The sequence below is a fragment of the Haliotis rufescens genome, unplaced genomic scaffold (genome assembly GCF_023055435.1).
Source record: "Haliotis rufescens isolate VD_foot unplaced genomic scaffold, xgHalRufe1.0.p SCAF_4, whole genome shotgun sequence".
NCBI lineage: Eukaryota > Metazoa > Mollusca > Gastropoda > Lepetellida > Haliotidae > Haliotis > Haliotis rufescens.
In genome coordinates this window covers 16,035,301-16,059,302 of record NW_025964112.1, presented here as the reverse complement: position 1 = coordinate 16,059,302, position 24,002 = coordinate 16,035,301, and the positions used below count along the sequence as shown (strand labels likewise).

At 41.7% G+C, this 24,002-nt stretch overlaps 1 protein-coding gene across 2 annotated transcripts; it reads right to left on the bottom strand.

The window, feature by feature from the left end:
- Window positions 1-4,230: 4,230 nt before the first annotated feature.
- Window positions 4,231-13,425, bottom strand: LOC124140520. 2 transcript variants are annotated; one of them, XM_048382326.1, is made up of 8 exons: window positions 13,222-13,412; window positions 10,475-11,970; window positions 8,834-8,932; window positions 8,348-8,413; window positions 7,567-7,613; window positions 6,817-6,946; window positions 5,282-5,328; window positions 4,231-4,662 (listed from the first exon to the last, which is right to left on the bottom strand). In XM_048382326.1, the coding sequence occupies exons 2-8, from the start codon at window positions 10,704-10,706 to the stop codon at window positions 4,510-4,512; spliced, it is 774 nt and encodes a 257-aa protein (XP_048238283.1). In that variant the 5' UTR covers window positions 10,707-11,970; window positions 13,222-13,412; the 3' UTR covers window positions 4,231-4,509. The 2 variants fall into 2 exon arrangements, with proteins under 2 accessions (XP_048238283.1, XP_046364095.1); XM_046508139.2 differs by lacking the exons at window positions 4,231-4,662; window positions 5,282-5,328; window positions 6,817-6,946; ... (1 more) ...; window positions 8,348-8,413; window positions 8,834-8,932 and having other exon boundaries at window positions 10,702-11,970; window positions 13,222-13,425.
- Between the last annotated feature and the right edge of the window lie 10,577 nt (window positions 13,426-24,002).

Below are 24,002 nucleotides of genomic sequence, written 5' to 3'. Positions count from 1 at the left end.
TCTTTTTCCCGTCAACCCCTGAAAACACAATCAATAACCTTGATCTGTATTATAAGGGTAATGCATGTTAGCAGTACTATATATTCAGCAAACATTGGGCGTATCCCCTCTAATGATAAGCCCCCACCGTGGAGGACCCTTATCCCTCAGTGCTATCTATCTATTAATGTCAAGTAACACCTCCTTACGTGGACGGATCTTACGTATGAACATGTTGGTGTACTGTGCCACTGACATTGTACCACGTCTTGTCATACCCCTACCTACAAAACCAGATCATGGTCAATCAGGGAGACCGGCCCAGATCATCGACAGTAGCGGACGGATTATACGGTTAGTCATCGGCTACGGATGTCAAATCACCAGCAACAAATGCTGACGATGAAGAATCGCTGTACGACTCCCTGTCTGTGTGGGAGGGTCAGAGCGTGTCTCCGCACCGGGAACATTGATAACTTGGTCCTGGTGTGCGTTCTGTTACGTGCTCACCATGACGTGTACCATCTCCTGTCGCGCGACTGAGCAACCAAACGAAGGCAACGTGTGCTCTTGGACACTAACATACCCATCTCAGCTTAAATGTAATATTTTCGACTATCACATCTTCACTGAACATACAGATTTCTCTTTCTGGGTCGAGTAAATGACAGCCAGTTCAGCTTTAATATATTAATATATTCACGAATCTGAAAATCCTTTTGTCTGTTGTCCTGTTGACAACTAAAAGAACAATAAACACTTCACATTCGTTTTCATAGAACACATGTTTATTTTTTACGTGTACATGCGAGAAAACATCGGAAAAATGTGTTCTGTTAAAAATGTTAAGCCACCATCTACGTTTAGCATCAGCATTAAAAAACATCAAACAAACAGATTAACAATCACACTGGTACAGATAATATTTGTAAAAGTTCGCAAAGGCAAGCAATACAAAGATGCTATGTACAAGATTAGGTAAATGCGTATTCAACACAAAATGCAGTATATTGTAAGTTATCATAATCCACCAAGTGATGAGTATGCAGGTTTGTGCATGGGTAGTACAATGTGTGATATCCACATTATATATTATATAAATGTAGTTTCAATAATATTGATATCATAAGGATCTGCCAAACTACCTCCGCTATTTATTTCTATAATACTGCCATGATCATGTAAAATTGTCATGACTTTGTCCGTATGCAAAACAAATAAAAATTGGACCCAATAGCATTACTCTTACCCGGGACATAATGTCTTTAACATTTATGTAGATGGTACATTGATGTTGAATCTAAGAGGCGACCAACGGGATTGGGTGATCAGGCTCTCTGACTTTGTTGATACATGTCATCGTATCCCATCTGCATATATCGATGTTCTAGATGTCAATCACTGGATTGTCTGGTCCAGACTCGATTAATAAACGGACGCCGTCACAGAGCTGGAATATTGCTGAGTGCGGCGTTAAGCAACACTCAAACAAAGTTTAATTAAAATCTTGTCACTTATAATGTCCATCCCAAGCGAATCGGTGACGTGTGTGACAGTTCTGGTCTTAGATATGATTTTGCAGTACAAAAACCCTTCGTAAGTATCCATCAGTGCACGCACATAATAATCAAATTGTCTATGTTCCACACGGAGGGATAGATTTTTAAATCAAATCTAACCATAAAATATTTTGAAATTAATCATTTGTTTCATTCTATGATTATAAATTATGTTGTTAGCTTTTTGTCGTACATGACGTTCAAAACCAAACAGCTGGTCAAAATACCTTTGTTTACAAAAACAGGAGCTTCCAGATGTTAATGGCAGAAAAATGTCTTTGGAAATTTACCCTAAGCTTCAATTAATCCCATGTCATCATACACCTCCGTATAGCGGTACGAAGAGGGGGTATGATTTTACCAGTACTGTAATGCATTAAACAATATTCCAGTTATTTCGGGGGCACGGGTGGCCCAGTCGTCTAAGGCGCCGCGATTCGCTGTGCAGAGTTGCGTCCCTTGGGCACGCCAGAAACCTATGATTGTGGGTTCGAATCCCGGTTCGCCCCGATTATGTTTCTAGGTTTGTCAGCACCATACCCGTGCTCGTGGATTTCACCGAAGTGGTAAACGTCTCAGACCTGCATCACTGCAGGCTTTCCTCCCACATTAAGCAGACACGCCGCGATGTAACTGGAATACTGTTAAAAGCGGCGTTAAACCCAACTTACTCACTCACTCACTCCAGTTATTTCACGGCGTGTCAGCTTGATGTGGGAGGAAAACCCGAATTTATGCAGGTCTCAGACGTTTTCCACTTTGGTCAAACACACGAGCACGGGTACAGTGCTGACAAGGGTGAATTTGTCATTCGAAGCCACGATCACACATTTAGGTTTGTGGTACTGGGCGTATCTCTGAACAGGCTTAACATTGAATATAGACAAGAGAAGGCTTATCTCTGTATATATATATATATATATATACATACAGATATATATATATATATATATATATATATATATATATATATATATATATATATATATATATATACACACACAAAAATGAGGTAAATGTTCACTCGGTGTACATGTAATATATAATAAAATAATAAAGTCCACGTTAGTCCATCATCTTCTTTATATCAGTTTGAATCATAGTACTCTCCCTGTCTCATGACAGCTCTTCAGTGACAGCGAAAGTACTATGATGGAAACTGATAATAAAGAAGATGATGGACTAACGTGGACTTTATTATTTTATTATATATATATATATATATATATATATATATATATATATATATATATATATATATATATATATATATATATATATATACACTAAACCAAATTAAAAACTTCACAATCCTAAAATTTAACATTTTGACCAGTTATCTTTGTTGGCCCTTATTGTGTATTTAAACAGTAATGGCCACGTATTGTCTTCAGATAACATCCGTTTTTGTGCAGGTGAATCGATCAAAATCATGTGCACAGCACTATTGTGGCAAAAGTTGTTTTTCACGTGCAACTGGTCACGTAGCCATAATACCGCACGTGTTTTAAGCCATACTTGTTAGCAGTCATTAACAAAAAAAAGAAAAAACACAAGAAAACAAAAGTCTTTACGGCCATTTGTCATGCCACGCCTTTCAAATGTGCAACGTGAACGTGCTATCGGCATGTTGCAGACGGGAACGTCCGCAGCTGAAGTCGCAAGGACGATGGGTTGTAGTCGACGGACTGTTTTTGATTTACAGACGCGTCTACAGAAAACGGGTACCACCGCTGATCGCCCTCGGCCAGGTCGACCACGTGTGACGTCACATGCAGAGGATCGTCAGATTGTCTTACGTCACCCCCGTAACCGATTTTTGACGGCTACATCAACCAGAAATGAACTGTTTAGGTGTAGACTGAGTGCGCAAACTGTTCGAAAGCGTCTGAGAACTGCTCACCTTCAAGCACGACGGCCATACTGCGGGCCGATTCTGACTCAATTACACAGACGTCAACGTCAATTGTGGGCACAGCGACACTAACGATGCACTCAGGGGAATTGGAATCAAGTCGTCTTCAGTGATGAATCCCGATTTAATCTTCGATTTACTGATGGTAGGGCGAGGTTGTGGAGGCGCCGTCATGAACGTTACGCCCAGTGTTATGTACAGGAAGTTGACAGATTTCGAGGCGGAAGTGTCATGGTGTGGGGTGCTTTCTGTGGCAATGCACGTTCCAGGCTTCTTGTCATCCGTGGCAACCTCAATGCTGCTGCTTACCGCGTCCAGGTACTGGCACCAGAACTTCTGCCTTTTATGGCAGCACATGGACCCGGTTTGATCTTCCAACACGACAATGCCAGACCCCATACAGCAATTTTGACAAGGAATTTCCTCCAGAATGCGGGAGTCAACGTCATGGACTGGCCGTCAAGGTCTCCCGACCTCAATCCCATCGAACACGTCTGGGATGCTCTTGGCAGAAGTCTGCGCACTCTCCAGAACCAACCACAGAATTTGCAAGATCTTGACACCATTTTGCAGCAAAAATGGCGTCGTCTTCCCAAACATGTGTTCACAAGCATCACAAGGTCCATGCGGAGGCGTTGTGTGGCAGTTGTCAACGCACATGGTGGCCATACACGCTACTGAACTTGTGTGCCATCAGATTCTTGTGCTTGGGACTTATGATTTAAACTGTTGATGTTATTACCGAATACCGTAGGTGCTTGGAACAAATTATGTTTACCACCGTTAATTAAAATCCTTTATTGGACATTAATGATTAAAAAATACATTCTCTGATACATTTGTCCGTTGTCCGTTGAGAGAGAGAGAGAGTGAGAGTGAGAGTGCGAGTCAGAATGTGACAATTTCCTACTTTTAGTCAGCCTTCACCTGAATATATATATATATATATATATGTATGTATGTATGTATGTATGTATGTATGTATATGTATGTATATATATGTATATATATGATATAACTCGTTGTCTTTTGTATGCAAGACATAACACTCTCCATCTAATCTTCACCAGATCCATTACCTCCAGAGCTTCCTTTGTCGTGCACGAATGCATATCCGTCATGTGGTACCTGCAGCTGTTGACCGTGTAACTGTGTAAGTACTTGGCTGTCCAAATACGTGTCCAATGAAGAGTGCCTTGCGGTCTGTAACTGAGTAAGTAATTTGAGGTTAACACCCCTTTGAACACTATAAGTAATAGTGAGTGAAGACGTGGTTTGGTTTAAACGCAACCCTGAACAGTATTCCAGTTATATCGCGGCGTGTCGGCCTTATGTGGGAGGAAAGCCCGAAGTGATGCAGGTCTCAGACGTTGACCACTTTGGTGAAACCCACGGGCACGGGTATGGCGCTGACAAACGCAGAAACATAATCGGGGCATACCGGTATTCGAAGACACGATCATCGGTTTCGGGCGTGCACATCGAATTTCGGCACCTTAAACCACTGGCACACCCGTGCCCCCTGAAACTTAAGGACATCAGTTGAATAATCAATTTTTTTATATTACTTTTTCTTTTCTGATTATTCTGGTTAAACGTGGTTTGTTTTCTTGTTGATAATTCAGTACTTATTGTAAATTTATAGCTAAAGCTTGTGGCCTTTGAATACACTTCTTCTTCTAACGCAACAATCCCTTATATGTGCCAAACAAAATGCGACATGGATATGAAAAGTAACTTCCACCTTCCACTTTCGTATGATCTTAAACTGAAATGTCATATCGGGTAATCAAATTTGGATTTCGGATCCATTTATTGTTTCACTTACGCTTGGTCGCCGACTGCGAGGTTTCTTGCCACTTTCGTCATTACCGCCTGGAAAATAATAAAAAATTAATAATTATATCTTATAACGCATGTCACATAATCACAAATCACATGCGCGGTGTTAAACAGCCAACCAACCATCCAACAAATCACATGCATTATAAATCTTAAAACATATCACAAGTTAAATAAATTCATAACGTCAGCACCAGAGAATAATTAGTCTCGAATATGTATCTGCCGAAACAGATTCCAAAGGCAAAATAGTGGCTATTTGGGTATCTGAAGGTTTCTGAGTTGCTTTCATATAATTTTTTATCTAGCATGTTCAGTTTGAGTGATCTAATCTCGCACTCGTGTTCATTCAGTGACAAAACCCTGAACGCTGAACATGTGTCATCTGTTTTCAGTGATCCATTCATATAAGTTGCATCACTAGTTTGCCTTTCCCCTCTGGAATTTTTGACGGCTACATCAACCAGAAATGAACTGTTTAGGGGTAGACTGAGTGCGCAAACTGTTCGAAAGCGTCTGAGAACTGCTCACCTTCAAGCACGACGGCCATACTGCGGGCCGATTCTGACTTAATTACACAGACGTCAACGTCAATTGTGGGCACAGCGACACTAACGATGGACTCAGGGGAATTGGAATCAAGTCGTCTTCAGTGATGAATCCCGATTTAATCTTCGATTTGCTGATGGTAGGGCGAGGGTGTGGAGGCGCCGTCATGAACGTTACGCCCAGTGTTGTGTACAGGAAGTTGACAGATTTCGAGGCGGAAGTGTCATGGTGTGGGGTGCTTTCTGTGGCAATGCACGTTCCAGGCTTCTTGTCATCCGTGGCAACCTCAATGCTGCTGCTTACCGCGTCCAGGTACTGGCACCAGAACTTCTGCCTTTTATGGCAGCACATGGACCCGGTTTGATCTTCCAACACGACAATGCCAGACCCCATACAGCAGTTCTGACAAGGAATTTCCTTCAGAATGCGGGAGTCAACGTCATGGACTGGCCGTCAAGGTCTCCCGACCTCAATCCCATCGAACACGTCTGGGATGCTCTTGGCAGAAGTCTGCGCACTCTCCAGAACCAACCACAGAATTTGCAAGATCTTGGCACCATTTTGCAGCAACAATGGCGTCGTCTTCCCAATCATATGTTCACAAGCATCACAAGGTCCATGCGGAGGCGTTGTGTGGCAGTTGTCAACGCACATGGTGGCCATACACGCTATTGAACTTGTGTGCCATCAGATTCTTGTGCTTGGGACTTATGATTTAAACTGTTGATGTTATTACCGAATACCGTAGGTGCTTGGAACAAATTATGGTTACCACCGTTAATTAAAATCCTTTATTTGACATGAATGATTAAAAAATACCTTCTCTGATACATTTGTCCGTTGTCCGTTGAGAGAGAGAGAGTGAGAGTGCGAGTCAGAATGTGACAATTTCCTAGTTTTAGTCAGCCTTCACCTGAATATATATTATGCAAGACATAACACTCTCCATCTAATCTTCATCAGTTCCATTACCTCCAGAGCTTCCTTTGTCGTGCACGAATGCATATCCGCAATGCGGTGCCTGCAGCTGTAGACTGTGTACCTGTGTAAGTACTTGGCTGCCCAAAGACGTGTCCAATGAAGAGTGCCTTGCGGTCTGTAACTGAGTAAGTAATTTGAGGTTATCACCCCTTTTTTACACTATAAGTAATAGTGAGTGAAGACGTGGGTTTGGTTTAAACGCAACCCTGAACAGTATTCCAGTTATATCGCGGCGTGTCAGCTTAATGTGGGAGGAAAGCCCGAAGTGATGCAGGTCTCAGACGTTGACCACTTTGGTGAAACCCACGAGCACGGGTTTGCGCTGACAAACGCAGAAACATAATCGGGGCATACCGGTATTCGAAGACACGATCACCGGTTTCGGGCGTGCACATCGAATTTCGGCACCTTAAACCACTGGCACACCCGTGCCCCCTGAAATTTAAGGACATCAGTTGAATAATAATACTTTCTTATATTACTTTTTCTTTTCTGATTATTCTGGTTAAACGTGGTTTGTTTTCTTGTTGATAATTCAGTACTTAATGTCAATTTATAGCTAAAGCTTGTGGCCTTTGAATACACTTCTTCTTCTAACGCAACAGTCCCTTATATGTGCCAAACAAAATGCGACATGGATATGAAAAGCAACTTCCACCTTCCACTTTCGTATGATCTTAAACTGAAATGTCATATCGGGTAATCAAATTTGGATTTTGAATCCATTTATTGTTTACTTACGCTTGGTCGCCGACTGCGAGGTTTCTTGCCACTTTCGTCATTACCGCCTGGAAAATAATAAAAAATTAATAATTATATCTTATAACGCATGTCACATAATCACAAATCACATGCGCGGTGTTAAACAGCCAACCAACCATCCAACAAATCACATGCATTATAAATCTTAAAACATATCACAAGTTAAATAAATTCATAACGTCAGCACCAGAGAATAATCAGTCTCGAATATGTATCTGCCGAAAGAGATTCCAAAGGCAAAATAGTGGCTATTTGGGCTTCTGAAGGTTTCTGAGTTGCTTTCATACAATTTTGTATCTAGAATGATCAGTTTGAGTGATCTAATCTCGCACTCGTGTTCATTCAGTGACAAACCCTGAACGCTGAACATGTGTCATCTATTTTCAGTGATCCATTCATATAAGTTGCATCACTTTGCCTTTCCCCTCTGGCATCTGTTTCGGCACATAAGCAAAACTGATTACGCTCTGGCGTTGATGTATATAATTGAAAATCGCAAGTGAAACCAAGAAACTTCGATCTCACCACGGACATGGCAGATGGACACAGTTCGAATGTATTGTGTCTGTAGTAGATCTATGTACAACTAATAAAGAATACATGAAGGGTTCGATTTGCTTTAGAACTTCTTAACAACATCTAGTCAATCTGACGGGAAAATATTTGTTAAATGACTGAACCATTTTGAAGTTCTGTAAATTGACTAAGTAAAAATTTCAGTCATTTTACACATTGACGGTAAAATATTTACACAGCTTACCTTCAATCCTCACCAACTGCTTCATGATCTGCTCATGATTTACTCGACCCTCCTCTCGAAGCGAGTCTGAAAATGTTAACGATGACAAGATTAATGCTTTTCGTGGGTGTATTTTGCATGCTGTTTTACCTGCTTAACCAGATATTTTTTGTAATTAAAACACCTTGCTACAACATATTTTTTTGTGGCAGACACTTTCTTTCAGAAGCATTATTATTTTGTTCAAGCATTTTCTGGGACAATTCTTTTTTCGATAAATTCCCGGACTTAGGCAACAGGGTCGGGTTGTCAGGCTCTACGAGGTTCGCGGCATCGAACCCCGACGGTATGGAACATGGGATATTGTTAATAATATCAGTGGTTGGTTTATCAGGCCCAGACCCTATAATTTACAGACCACAGTTATACAGCTGGAATGTTGCTGAACATATGCATAATCATCAGCTGCCTTTCCTTAAAGAACACCCTTGTTAGAAAACCTCTTACCTACGGAAGCCTTGACATCCAAGATCTGGCGCTGCAAGTCCTTGAGGATGGGAAGGAGGTCCTTCTGATCAAAATCCATTTGAGGCATCGGTTTGTGATCTTGTATGAGAAAGTGGATTTATTGAAATAAACTGCATTACATACTTACACTTATGTTACCAACAGAATGCTCATGTCGCTATTTTATTACCACCCTGGTAAATGGATCAGTGTGACCTGGATTTTCAGTCTCAATTCCATGGGGAGTATACAACCCAAACTGCCTGTGAGGCGGTAGAAGGTAAACAGTCACCCTGCTATTTCATCCTGCTAGGTAGTCATTCACCTCTGGTTTCACAGAGGCAAATCTCAAACAAAGTCACTTGCTTTCAGTGTGTGCGTGTGTGTGAAGGAGGGGGAACAGAAATCTCACGAGTCAAACTTCCGAACGCGGTGTACACGGAAACAAAAGCCACTACCTCAAGGAGTTCCTGGTTCAAATCTTTGTCTGGAAATCAGCGATCACTGAATGCCTACCAAGCTTAAAACACCAAACTTGCTTTAAACCTGCATTGCTAATCAGCAATATCTTGATTTTTACCAAACATAAAATCCGGTTTTATATCGGTAATCATGCTTTTCTTCATAAATGGCTAAGTACTCATTTTTATGTGTGCTCACTTCGGACTTTTAAAAGGATATGTACTACTCGAAAAAAGTTAAAAAACACCCACTTAATTTGCCAATAGTTAATCTGCCATGGTCACGGCAGCTTAACCATACTCAAATGAGGAAAACGGATGTTCTTTAACTTCTTATGGGTAGTATATAAGGATGAGAAAATGTCAAATATAACTGACCACCCTACAGAATCTACAGAACAGATCAGGTCACAGTATCCCATGCTTGTGTAAGAATCGACTACTTAGCATCAGGTGGTTACAATGTGTGGTCGTACTGACTGCGTGTCAACGTTAAAGTGTCTCAATGACTTGGGTACTGTATGGGTATTGTACTTGCCAAGATATAGAAGATGAATACCATTTTTGCTAGTCTGTCCATTGTATGCAAATATCAGAAAAGAATACATACAAAAATATTTTTATCTGAATCCTAGAATAGACAAATTTTATATCCTCATGTCATCTCAAAATGAAACAGTCACAAAATATCTTTCAATGTATATATATGATGCAATGAACATCAGATCCTCTGCATTATAGATGTGATATTTTGTTACGATATAAGTAATTCCTATTGCACCCATTGCTACTGTATGTATATATGTACTATAGCCCTATGGCCTTTTCAGTACTTGAAATAAAGATTAATTGACATGGATACTTGCTCGTGATGTCCAGTATCGATTTTATGTAAACTGCCGGGCAAAAGAAAGTATACGCTCGAAAATTGGTTTTGACTCAAACATTACAAACGCTATAAAACGCTGAAAACAGTCGCCGAAAACCTACAAACTTAAGGTCTAAAACACAAATATGATACCCGTCGAATAATCATTTCTTGTTGGTTTTTTTTAGTCACCATCAAACATGGGTGTATACTTTCTTTTGCAGTTTACATGTACATGCTGCAGTGATATAGCTCGATAATTGCTGACTTCCACTTAAAATCACATTTCAAATCCTAAAATATGAAAATTACCTGATTCGGAATCTTTATCGTCACGTCTCTTACTCCGTTCATTAATATCTCCAAGGAGAATTGCATCACCAGGACCAGAAACCCCATCACAATCAGAGTTACAGCGGGCTTGAGACTCTGAATCACTGCTGCCATAGGTAGACGAGTATGTCTTAGTGTATTCACAGCGAATGCTCTCATGAAGGTTGCCAGTATGTATGTCAGAATCGGTCCCATCTGAGTTTGAAGCCATTTTAATGCACTCAAAACAATGTGTGCCGTCCCAATCTTGATCCTTTCCTTATGGAGATCGCAGAGTAGAATGTTTCACTTTGATAACTGAGTTCAGTCCGTTTATATATAAGTTCTGACTCTCCTTATTGAAGTGCTGACATTGTTTAATCAATGTGTATTGACATGCAAATGTCATCTAACGTACTCCTCATTCTCAGTAACCAATCCTCTTTGGTCAATCTTTCAACATTTCCTGTCGACACTATTTGATAAGCTTCCGGGCCTTGCTTGTCAAAGAACACAATTCCTCCCGCCAAACTACCAACTGCAATTTCAAGAACGTATTTGTCCCTTGCTACATTGTAGAATTTGAATTTTACTAGTTCTTTTGGAATGTCCATAAAGGAACTATTGGCAAAATATATGGTAGCACCAGATGTTATAACACGAATGAGTTGTCTCTGTAGCTCTTCCACATCAAACTGTAGCTCAAAACCTTCAATATGTGGAACAAGGCTTTCATACTTTTCTTCACCATGTGTCGTGAAGGTATTCTTCTTTTCGGTAATGCCTAAATAATAAGAACCACCATCTTCGATTTTCGTCATGCAACTCAGATATTCTCGAAAACGAAGTTTATCCCAAACATAGTTTGCAAATCTCTCTGGATCGTTGTCTATAATCTTTCTGTCGTCTTCCTTTGGTTTGAATGTTTTTAGTTGTACATGTCGACTTTCATAGGGTACTGGTTCGATCCCTCTAAATTCTGCAGCTTTCACTCGTGGTGAGACCGAATCACACAAAAGGGACCTAATATTTAGTGCTGATGGTCGTTCAACCTTAAGATCTGAACAAACTTTGGTTTTGAAATCAACCGTGGCAACACCTTTGGTTTCAGTTACAGATATAACGATGAAATCTCTGTAATTCTCAAAGGTTGGTAATTTCCATAACCAGTGTCGCTCGTATGCGTCAACAAATAACTGTCCATCACAGATCAAATTGTTCAGACTTTCTTCAAGAAACTCATCAAAATAGCCAAGGAAACGATCACTACATGCTTGTCCACTGATATGAATTATCAGTTTGCCACCAGATGTGTTTCGTAGTGCTGACAAGCAAACTTGGATGGTCCTGAGTGCCGTTTTCGCATTAGGGTTGTGTTTTCGTTTGCCCCTCAAGTCAGAATAACACAGGTGTTGAATCAATACATGCGGTACTCTTGCTTGTGTCCTTGTGTACAGTTTCCCAACCTTTTTGCATGCGCCACATGACATACTAATCTGAAAGAGGGAAGGACTCATTAAATTGAAATAAAAATTTAGTTTATGTATTTGTTAAGTAACGCCGTAATATGACAGAAATATATTATCGCTACTTTGCAAGGCAAGCCGGTGGTTGAAATTATAATCAACGATTCACGCCGTCGGGCAATCGATGGCACGAAGTCACTCCACCAATCCATCTGGCCGCCTTTAACCAAATGAATACGTTCCTGGTTTCAGAGGCTGATTTAGAGGAGGGTGACTTCATGTTATCCATTTATTACTTACATTCAGTACAAGAGCTCGTTATTGGTCTGTTTGTGTAATATACAATCCTGGGACACAGTGTAAGTAAGGAGATGTCTGTAATACTGTACCGGGACCGTATGTCATTGTAACCGATTGTATGCACTCAGCATACGTTATCTCCTTGTGCTTTCATGCGTGTCAGTGAAAAGATGACGTACAACGGTAAGGGAAAATATGCATCCCTCATCCCTGTGCCCTCCTGGAAAAGATATATCCACCTTACTGCGTGAAATGGGTATATATTACTGCGGACAGGTCGTGGTGAAGAGGCAAATGGTACAGAAAGTGCCCCTGAAAGATTGGGGTTGAATATTTATGGAAATATGCTCCCCACTCTCCCAGGAAAGCTAACTCCGCCGCAGTGAGTGTGAGTGAGTGAGTTGGGTTTAACGCCACTTTTAACAGTATTCCAGTTATATCGCGGCGTATCAGCTTAATGTGGGAGGAAAGACAGATGTGATGCAGGTCTCAGACGTTTACTACTTCGGTGAAACCCAAGACCAAGAAACATAATTGGGGCGAATCGGGATTCGAACCCACAATCATAGATTTCTGGCGTGCCCAAGGAACGTAACTCTGCACAGCGAATCGCGGCGCCTTAGACGACTGGGCCACCCGTGCCCCCTCCTCTTGACTGGTCCATTGTCATACGAGCAGAGGTTTCTTTTGCCTGATGTGAAAGCAAAGGGCACTCCCTGTGGGGCTGGTGTGTGAATGGAAGTTAGAGAGGACTGTTTGAGAAACCTACAGGGACAGTTCTAGACTAACGCTACGTCTCTGAAAATATATAATTTTGATAGAAATAAACAACCCACTGACATGGGATACTCGGGCTATGGTTATTTCAGTAACGGCTGGGTGGAAGGGAAAATAATATGGCTCCAGGAATGTGAGACAGTCTAGGGGAATTGGGGAGAGAGATTATAGACCCGAGGGATCGACAACAAGTGAAACACCGACCTGTAAAACAGCAGGAGAACAAAGTACCTTCGGAACCCTTCAGTATCACCATAATGCACCGCGGCAGATCACAAGATAAGGCACAAGAGTCTAGCAAAAAGGACATATCCCTGTACGATAACGAACCTCCCAACCGCCCCGGCCTTTCCACTGTCGCTGTCTGTACACCCCCCTTAGCCTATTTACATTATTCATGAGAGCGTGACACAGACCTACATTACGTCCCCGGGTGCATGAACGAGTCGTTTCTCAAGTGGTTTTCTGACGATAGCATGAACAGCCTTGACATTCAGTAGAGGACAAAAGGGTTGGTGTTGCGTTGCTCGAACAAAAACCGATGAACCTTGACATTGATGACATGATGCGTTGTCGACTTGCTTTCAGTGTGTGCGTGTGTGTGAAGGAGGGGGAACAGAAATCTCACGAGTCAAACTTCCGAACGCGGTGTACACGGAAACAAAAGCCACTACCTCAAGGAGTTCCTGGTTCAAATCTTTGTCTGGAAATCAGCGATCACTGAATGCCTACCAAGCTTAAAACACCAAACTTGCTTTAAACCTGCATTGCTAATCAGCAATATCTTGATTTTTACCAAACATAAAATCCGGTTTTATATCGGTAATCATGCTTTTCTTCATAAATGGCTAAGTACTCATTTTTATGTGTGCTCACTTCGGACTTTTAAAAGGATATGTACTACTCGAAAAAAGTTAAAAAAACACCCACTTAATTTGCCAATAGTTAATCTGCCATGGTCACGGCAGCTTAACCATACTCAAATGAGGAAAACGGATGTTCTTTAACTTCTTATGGGTAGTATATAAGGATGAGAAAATGTCAAATATTCAGTAGAGGACAAAAGGGTTGGTGTTGCGTTGCTCGAACAAAAACCGATGAACCTTGACATTGATGACATGATGCGTTGTCGACTTGTCTTCGATGACAATCAATTCATTGACGTTTAAGTTACTACGAAACAATAACAAGTGAGTGAGTGAGTATGGTTTTGCGCCGCTTTTAGCAATATTCCAGCAATGTCACGGCGGGGGACACCAGAAATGGGCTTCACACATTGTACCCATGTCGGGACGAACCCGGGTCTTCGGCGTGACAAGCGAACGCTTTAACCACTAGGCTACCCGATCGCCCCCACTGAAAAGGGAGGATATAACAAATCCATGAACCCCTCGGTCGCATCGGACGACAAGAAGTCAAGGCACAAAATTTGGTGCTTCTGTTGCCGTGTATGGATGAGCTGGTCGAGGGTTCGAATCCCAAATTTACCCTGACAATGCCACTTGGCTTTCAGGTCATATCAAGCAGGCGCAATGGGGAAGTCGCTATAAATAGTATACGTGCAACAATCTTCAACGCGACTTTAAACCCCATTTCACCACCTTCACCTGGTAAGCTGGGACAAAACATACTGTTCAAAGCGGCGTTTACCCCAACTCACTCTCTCCTCCAATTCCTCTCGGCGGTACGGAGAAGCGCGGGTAGACAAGCTTCCCCAAGGTTTCGAAAAGTGTTTTGTTTAGACATGGTACATCGATCCGCTGCTGTAGGTTCGAACCCAGATTCGACCTGAGTATAACTCTTGGTTTGTCAGCACCAAACTCGTGATCAACAGTTTCACTATAAGTATCCACAACCTGCATCTCTTCGGGCTTTCCTGACACACCAAGCTGACGCACTGGGATATAACTGGAACATTGTTAAAAGCGGCGTTAAATGATGATGACTGAATGTTGTTTAATCCACAGTCAACTACATTATGTACAGCAATGTAATCCATAAACAAGGGACTTTGGGACAGACCATTAAGTAGTTTTTAACATGTACAACGAGCCATAAGTCGGGGTATAACACTCTATCAGTCAGGACCTCGTTCCTCAAAGTGATTTTAGCGCTACGATTGTCGTAAGTTCATATCATAGTATTGGAGTTTCAATTTTAACGCTGATTGCTTTGTGGGTCATATTTGGGAGTCATTCGGTGATATTCTTAATTGGTTATTACGGTATTCCTCGACGCTATATGGCTGAAAAATGTCGATGCGGCGTTACATTTTAAATCGCTCAGTATTACGGATTTGTAGCGTTTTCTAACACAGCGGTTAATTATGGAATGAGTCAAACAAGGTTCATGGATTTCCGATACCTTCGTATTGATAAACAACTGTCGTATACTCTATGTATTGGATGTTGAACGGGACATTGTTGCGCCATACTCGTTGGTTTCAACAGCGTTGCAAACCTCGTCAAACTACGTCACTTCGGGCTTCCCTACCACATTCAGCAGACGCTCTGATATGCGTTAAACCAACGCATTCAATTATATGCTGGCTGTACTTGATGTTGGATCGTACTCGATGTGGATGCACCCAAGCTGTGCCTTGGACATCGTAGCACACTTTATCCACATCCTGATGTACACTAGTGATGATTGTCAGAGCAGTTAATCAGGGTCCTGTCCCACAAAGCGATCTTAGCGCTAAGGTGAACTCCCATACTTTAGCAGTCTTACGAGATAGGGTGGAGTGGGAGTGTGTGGTGTGTGTGTGTGTGTGTGGAGGGGGGGTATGGATTTTGTATGATTTTCGGCTACAGCTGCAAGACCAGATATGGTTTTGTTTAATTAAAACTATTAGCCTGAATATTACCTATTTAAGAAGAGACAGCTTACAACAACGTATTTTTAGTGGCCTAACTATTTTTTCAAGCATTGTAAGAGACCATTTATTTGTTTCGCTAAATATAAATATTGATTCGGATGAAAGTCTTTACAGCATTCAGAAGTTGGATATAATAATGGCAAGGAAAATTATAACCTCTTTATTATACATACACAACCCGTTATAAGTAGATTCATATATGTGAAGTCAGCTGTGACAGAATTAAAGTTGGTATACATTTCAGAGGGAGTTGACGGGCATGACAGTTGTTATAGGAGCGTTAGAACAAAGTAGTGACATGAGCAAAAGGTTAAGTTAAATGATACTTTTGATTGTAGAATTAATTAAATTTAAATGACCCATGCACTTGGGAGAAAGACTAATTATCTGTATCTGATCTAACTTCATTTGTACATTTGTACATATATATCGTCTTGTATAACCCTGTCATCCTTCTAAACTAGGGACAAGAAGTACCTTGTGCATATATAATACAAGAGCTACATTCCTTATCACAATATGGAGGGGCGGTCGGGTAGCCTAGTGGTTAAAGCGTTCGCTCGTCACGCCGAAGACCCGGGTTCGATTCCCGAAATGGGTACAATGTGTGAAGCTCATTTCTGGTGTCCCCCGCCGTGATATTGCTGGAATATTGCTAAAAGCGGCGTAAAATCATACTCACTCACTCGCAATATGGATATCGAGCCGAGCCCATTTTCCGAGTACGGCAAAGGAATGGTTAATTTTTACAAACTTTATGTTTTATTATATATGAATACAATGTTAGACACAATCATAGGTTTCTGGCGTGCTCAAGGGACACAACTCTGCACAGCGAATCGCGGCGCCTTAGACGTCTGAGCCACCCGTACCCCCCAAACCTTTAACAAATGCTTTACAACAGTTATAGCGTGCCTTCAACACGAACTATCCGATGATTGTGCGTCCGCTTCTTTGAATCGACAACGCTGCTTCTCTCGACATGTTCTTGAATGGGATTTAATCAGGAGTCTTTGTGTTCCTGGTATATTGGCTTGTTTGTACTCATGTTTACTTGTATACTTGCTGTATGAAAACATAATTATATTGTACTTACTCTCTCAACTTCTAAACTGCCCGTGACCATGTACCTGTACCACTCTCTCTACCTCCAAGCTATCCGTGGTAATATTGTAGCTTATCACGTTACCACTCTCTCTCTCCTTATCGTCATATTGTACCTGTATCACGTTACCACTCTCTCTCTCCTTATCGTCATATTGTACCTGTATCACGCTACCACTCTCTCTCCTTATCGTCATATTGTACCTGTATCACGTTACCACTCTCTCTCCTTATCGTCATTTTGTACCTGTATCACGTTACCACTCTCTCTCTCCTTATCGTCATATTGTACCTGTATCACGTTACCACTCTCTCTCTCCTTATCGTCATATTGTACCTGTATCACGTTACCACTCTCTCTCTCCTTATCGTCATATTGTACCTGTATCACGTTACCACTCTCTCTCCTTATCGTCATATTGTACCTGTATCACGTTACCACTCTCTCTCTCCTTATCGTCATATTGTACCTGTATCACGCTATCACTCTCTCTGTCCGTGGTCATATTGTACCTGTATCACGTTACCACTCTCTCTGGCCGTGGTCATATTGAACCTGTACCACTCTCTCTACCTCCTCTCTCTCTCTCTCTCTCTCTCTCTCTCTCTCTCTCTCTCTCTCTCTCTCTCTCTCTCTCTCTCTCTCTATCTATCTCTCTCTATCTCTCTTCGTGGTACCTGTATCAGGCGACCACACTCTCTACCTATCGTCATATTGTTCCTATACCACGCTACAACTCTCACTCTGCCAATCGTTAAATTGTACCTGTATCACGCTACCACTCTCTCTATCCGTGGTCATATTGTACCTGTATCACTCTACCACTCTCTCTATCCGTGGTCATATTGTACCTGTATCACGCTACAACTCTCTCTATGCGTGGTAATATTGAACCTGTATGACTCTCCCACTCTCTCTATCCGTGGTCATATTGTACCTGTATCACGTTACCACTCTCTCTATCCGTGGTCATATTGTACCTGTATCACGTTACCACTCTCTCTCCTTATCGTCATATTGTACCTGTATCACGTTACCACTCTCTCTATCCGTGGGCATATTGTACCTGTATCACGTTACCACTCTCTCTCCTCATCGTCATATTGTACCTGTATCACGTTACCACTCTCTCTCCTCATCGTCATATTGTACCTGTATCACGTTACCACTCTCTCTCCTTATCGTCATATTGTACCTGTATCACGTTACCACTCTCTCTATCCGTGGGCATATTGTACCTGTATCACGTTACCACTCTCTCTCCTTATCGTCATATTGTACCTGTATCACGTTACCACTCTCTCTATCCGTGTGCATATTGTACCTGTATCACGTTACCGCTCTCTCTGCCCATCTTCATATCGCTCTCCTTATCGTCATATTGTACCTGTATCACGTTAACACTCTCTCTATCCGTGGTCATATTGTACCTGTATCACGTTACCGCTCTCTCTGCCCATCTTCATATTGTACCTATATCACGTTACCACTCGCTCTCCTTATCGTCATATTGTACCTGTATCACGTTAACACTCTCTCTATCCGTGGTCATATTGTACCTGTATCACGTTACCACTCTCTCTCCTTATCGTCATATTGTACCTGTATCACGTTACCACTCTCTCTCCTTATCGTCATATTGTACCTCTATAACGATACCACTCTCTCTATCCGTGGGCATATTGTACCTGTATCACGTTACCACTCTCTCTATCCGTGGTCATATTGTAGCTTATCACGTTACCACTCTCTCTCCTTATCGTCATATTGTACCTGTATCACGTTACCACCCTCTCTCCTTATCGTCATATTGTACCTGTATCACGTTACCACTCTCTCTATCCGTGGTCATATTGTACCCGTATCACGTTACCACTCTCTCTATCCGTGCTCATATTGTACCTGTATCACGTTACCACTCTCTCTCCTTATCGTCATATTGTACCTGTATCACGTTACCACCCTCTCTCCTTATCGTCATATTGTACCTGTATCACGTTACCACTCTCTCTCTCCTTATCGTCATATTGTACCTGTATAACGTTACCACTCTCTCTATCCGTGGTCATATTGTACCCTTATCACGTTACCACTCTCTCTATCCGTGCTCATATTGTACCTGTATCACGTTGCCACTCTCTCTATCAGTAGTCATATTGTACCTGTATCACGTTACCGCTCTCTCTATCCGTGGGCATATTGTACCTGTATCACGTTACCACTCTCTCTCCTTATCGTCATATTGTACCTGTATAACGTTACCACTCTCTCTATACGTGGGCATATTGTACCTGTATCACGTTACCACTCTCTCTATACGTGGGCATATTGTACCTGTATCACGTTACCACTCTCTCTATACGTGGGCATATTGTACCTGTATCACGTTACCACTCTCTCTCCTTATCGTCATATTGTACCTGTATCACGTTACCACTCTCTCTATACGTGGGCATATTGTACCTGTATCACGTTACCACTCTCTCTCCTTATCGTCATATTGTACCTGTATCACGTTACCACTCTCTCTCCTTATCGTCATATTGTACCTGTATCACGTTACCACTCTCTCTATACGTGGGCATATTGTACCTGTATCACGTTACCACTCTCTCTCCTCATCGTCATATTGTACCTGTATCACGTTACCACTCTCTCTATACGTGGGCATATTGTACCTGTATCACGTTACCACTCTCTCTCCTTATCGTCATATTGTACCTGTACCACGTTACCACTCTCTCTATCCGTGAGCATATTGTAGCTTATCACGTTACTACTCTCTTTCTATCTCTATCCTTGGTCATATTGTACCTGTATCACGCTTCCACTCTCTATCTGCCCATCTTCATATTGTACCTGTATCACGTTACCACTCTCTCTCTCTCTCTCTCTCTCTCTCTCTCTCTCTCTCTCTCTCTCTCTCTCTCTCTCTCTCTCGCTCTCTCTCTCTCTCTCTCTCTCTCTCTCTTTCCTTGGTCATATTGTACCTGTATAACGCTTCCACACTCTCTTCCCATCTTTATATTGTACCTGTTTTACGTTACCAGTCTCTTTATCCGTTGTCATATTGTACCCGTATCACATTACCTGTCTCTTTATCCCTGGTCATTTTGTACCTGTATCACGTTACCAGTCTCTATCCGTGGTCATATTGTACCTGTATCACGTTACCAGTCTCTTTATCCGTGGTCATATTGTACCTGTATCACGTAACCAGTCTCTTTATCCGTGGTCATTTTGTACCTGTATCACGTTACCAGTCTCTATCCGTAGTCATATTGTACTTGTATCACGCTTCCACTCTCTCTGCCCATCTTCATATTGTACCTGTATTACCATAAGACTCTCTTCACATCGAACCTATCCAGATTCGGCATCCAGTGACAACTGACTGTCGGCACCAAATATGTGAGTGTAGGTTTTCCCCCCTAGTCACTATTTGGTTCCTTTAATAAGTTGATATGATGTATTCTATAAAAGAACAAAAACATGTTCAGTTCTCACTCACCCACTCAGGTATAAAAGTGAAAACCTTCAAGATTCTTTCATCAATGTATTCACAGCTGTCACCCTGTGTAAGAACTTCAATCAATTGTCTAGTTACATCCATTGTAATGTTGGTACTGGTCAAGGATGCAACATATTGTTAAAATGGTTAAAATGTTCAGATAAGAATGTGCAAACATTTCCTGAAAGTTAGTAAAGGTAATATGGTACTGAGTGAATGTTGTAGCCCTCCACTTCAGATTACGTACATGTCACCGGCAGTTACGTATTGGTGTAGAATAATCACTCTAGATAGAAATAGGCTACCACATCAGTGTTCTTTAATGTTTAAGTCTCTTGATGATGCTGGCAGAGTCACATGGGCTACACATATCAAACATATTCAATTTTGGTTTGGTTTTGTATAAATTATCCAGGGTGCTGGTAATAATAACATTTTTTTATCAGATTATTTGATATCAGACCTCTTAATAATAATAAATATAACTGTTATTCTCCACCAAGACACTTTTACACGTGGAAACATCTGTGCATTACGAGTCCTTTACATTTGAGAATTTGTTTCACACAATTTAGATGAGGCAATTTTAGACTTATGACAGAAACAGGAAGATACACTAATATACTATAGCATTTTCGACTATATCCTCACTGTTGGCTAAATGATAAAATGTACATAGAAGACGATATCCATGTTTTGCTTGTACATGTGATGCATGTACCTCTATTAGAAAAAAAAGTATATCAGTAAATACATCAGAAATGAGTAAACAACTTCATAAATATTATGAACACTCATCATACACAAACAATACATTATCTTTGTTTATACCTACATGTACATGTATTTAATGTACAAAAAATAAGAAATATGTTTGATACCACTTTATATCTCTTTTTCCTAGAATACAAACATTATATGTGTGTCTGTGTTATATGTGTGTATATGTCTGCATGTATTTGAATACGTCATACAAAGAAAACTACTAATTGCACCCAGACCCGTGAAGATCCGGGGTAGAAGAGGTCTTCAGCAACCCATGCTTGCCGTAAAAGGCAACTATTCTTGTCGTAGGAGGAGACTAAACGGATCGGGTGGTCAGGCTCGCTGACTTGGTTGAAGCATGTCATCGATCCCAATTGCGTGGATCTATGCTCATGATATCAATCACTGGATTGTCTGGTCCAGACTCGATTATTTACAGACCGCCGTCATATAGCTGGAATGTTGCTGAGTGTGACGTAAAACAACAAACAAACAAACAAACCAATTGCATCCCTAAGTACTTTCTCCCTTATGCATATGTATTGAAGAGCTGAGAAATGTAACTTATTTCTGTCTTCATTTTGGGTGATTGGCTTCTATACTGAATAAATGTCTTGTTTTATCACCCGTTTAAACCTGTCTGTGGTCCAGTTTGTTATATATGGGTGACCACAAAATGTAATGCAACACTTTACAGCTGTATTGGCTGTGACTGTCATTGCAGTGCCTCACATCTGTAAATACAGCTGATGTCATTATTCTGACTAGAGTTACGCCCCTTTGACTGAAAACCTATCCTTCGAATGAAAACCGCAGGAAACACGATCATGCTGTGACTGGATCTTCATGTACGTTTCTCAATATTTGTTTTGTCAACCGCATCATGCGTTACTGGTACACCAACATTTCAAATAGGTATTGTTATATCTAATGGGAATTTAAGTAATCTCCCGGCGGCTCATTAAGTAGAGTCTTCCAACTCCAATGACTCCTTATTCGGGGGGGGGGGGGGGGGGGGGGGGGGGGCACGGGTGGCCCAGTCGTCTAAGGCGCCGCGATTCGCTGTGCAGAGTTGCGTCCCTTGGGCACGCCAGAAACCTATGATTGTGGGTTCGAATCCCGGTTCGCCCCGATTATGTTTCTAGGTTTGTCAGCACCATACCCATGCTCGTGGGTTTCACCGAAGTGGTAATCGTCTGAGACCTGAATCGATTCGGGCTTTCCTCCCACATTAAGCTGACACGCCGTGATATAACTGGAATACTGTTAAAAGCGGCGTAAAACCCAACTCACTCATTCACTTATTCGTTTGGAAACCTTGTATGTTTGTGTGTTTTTAACGCCGTAATCAGCAATATTCCAGCTATAAGACGGCGGCCTGTATTGAGTCTGGACAAGACATTCAAGTGATTGATATTGTGAGCAACTATCCACGCCAGCGGGTTATAGTGACAGGCATTCAAGCAAATCACTGTGCCTGACAACCCCATCCATTTGGTTGCCTTTGCTTGTGTACCATTGCTTGTATCCCTAGGTGTACCATTCTTGTACCACTGGGTGTACCATTGACTGTACCACTGGGTGTGCCATTGACTGTACCACTGGATGTACCATTGATTGTACCCGTGGGCGTTCCATTGACTGTGCCACTGGGTGTACCATTGACTGTACCACTGGGCGTACCATGGACTGTTCCACTGGTTGTACCATTGCTTGTACCACTGGGTGTGCAATTGACTGTACCACTGGGTGTACCATTGACTGTACCACTGGGTGTACCATTGACTGTACCAATGGTTGTACCATTGACTGTACCACTGGGTGTGCCATTGATTGTACCACTGGGCGTACCAATGAGTGTACCACTGGATGTACCAAATAGTGTACCACTAGGTGTACCAATGAGTGTTCCACTGGGTGTACCATTGACTGTACCACTGGGTGTACCATTGACTGTACCACTGGGTGAACAATGGACTCTACCACTGGGTGTACCATTAAGTGTACAACTGGATGTACCGTTGATTGTACCACTGGGCGTACCAATGAGTGTACCAATGAGTGTACCACTGGGTGTACCATTGAGTGTACCACTGGATGTACCGATGTCTATACCACTGGGTAATATTTGATGTCCTTTTGGATGTACCACGTGATATTCTTTTGGGTGTATCATTTGGGTGGACCGATAAATGTACCATTGGATGTACCGATGTCTGTACCACTGGGGGTAAAATTTCATGTCCTATTGGGTGTACCACGTGATGTACCAATGTATGTACTATTGGATGTACCGATGTTTGTACCACTGGGTGTAACATTTGATGTCATATTGGGTGTACCACGTGATGTACCAATGTATGTCATATTGGATGTACCGATGTCTGTACCATTGGGTGTAACATCTGATGTCCTATTGGGTGTACCACGTGATGTACCAATGTATGTACTATTGGATGTACCGATGTCTGTACCACTGGGTGTAACATTTCATGTCATATTGGGTGTACCACGTGACGTACCAATGTATATACCATTACATGTACCGATGTTTGTATCACTGAGTGTAACATATGGTGGTCCGATAAATGTACCTTTGCATTTAGCAATGTCTGTACCCATGTATGTACCATTGGATGTGCCAATGTCGGTAATATTGGAAGTACCTTTTGATGTACCATTAATCGTACTACTCGCTATTGCATTGGGTGTACAAATTCGTTGAT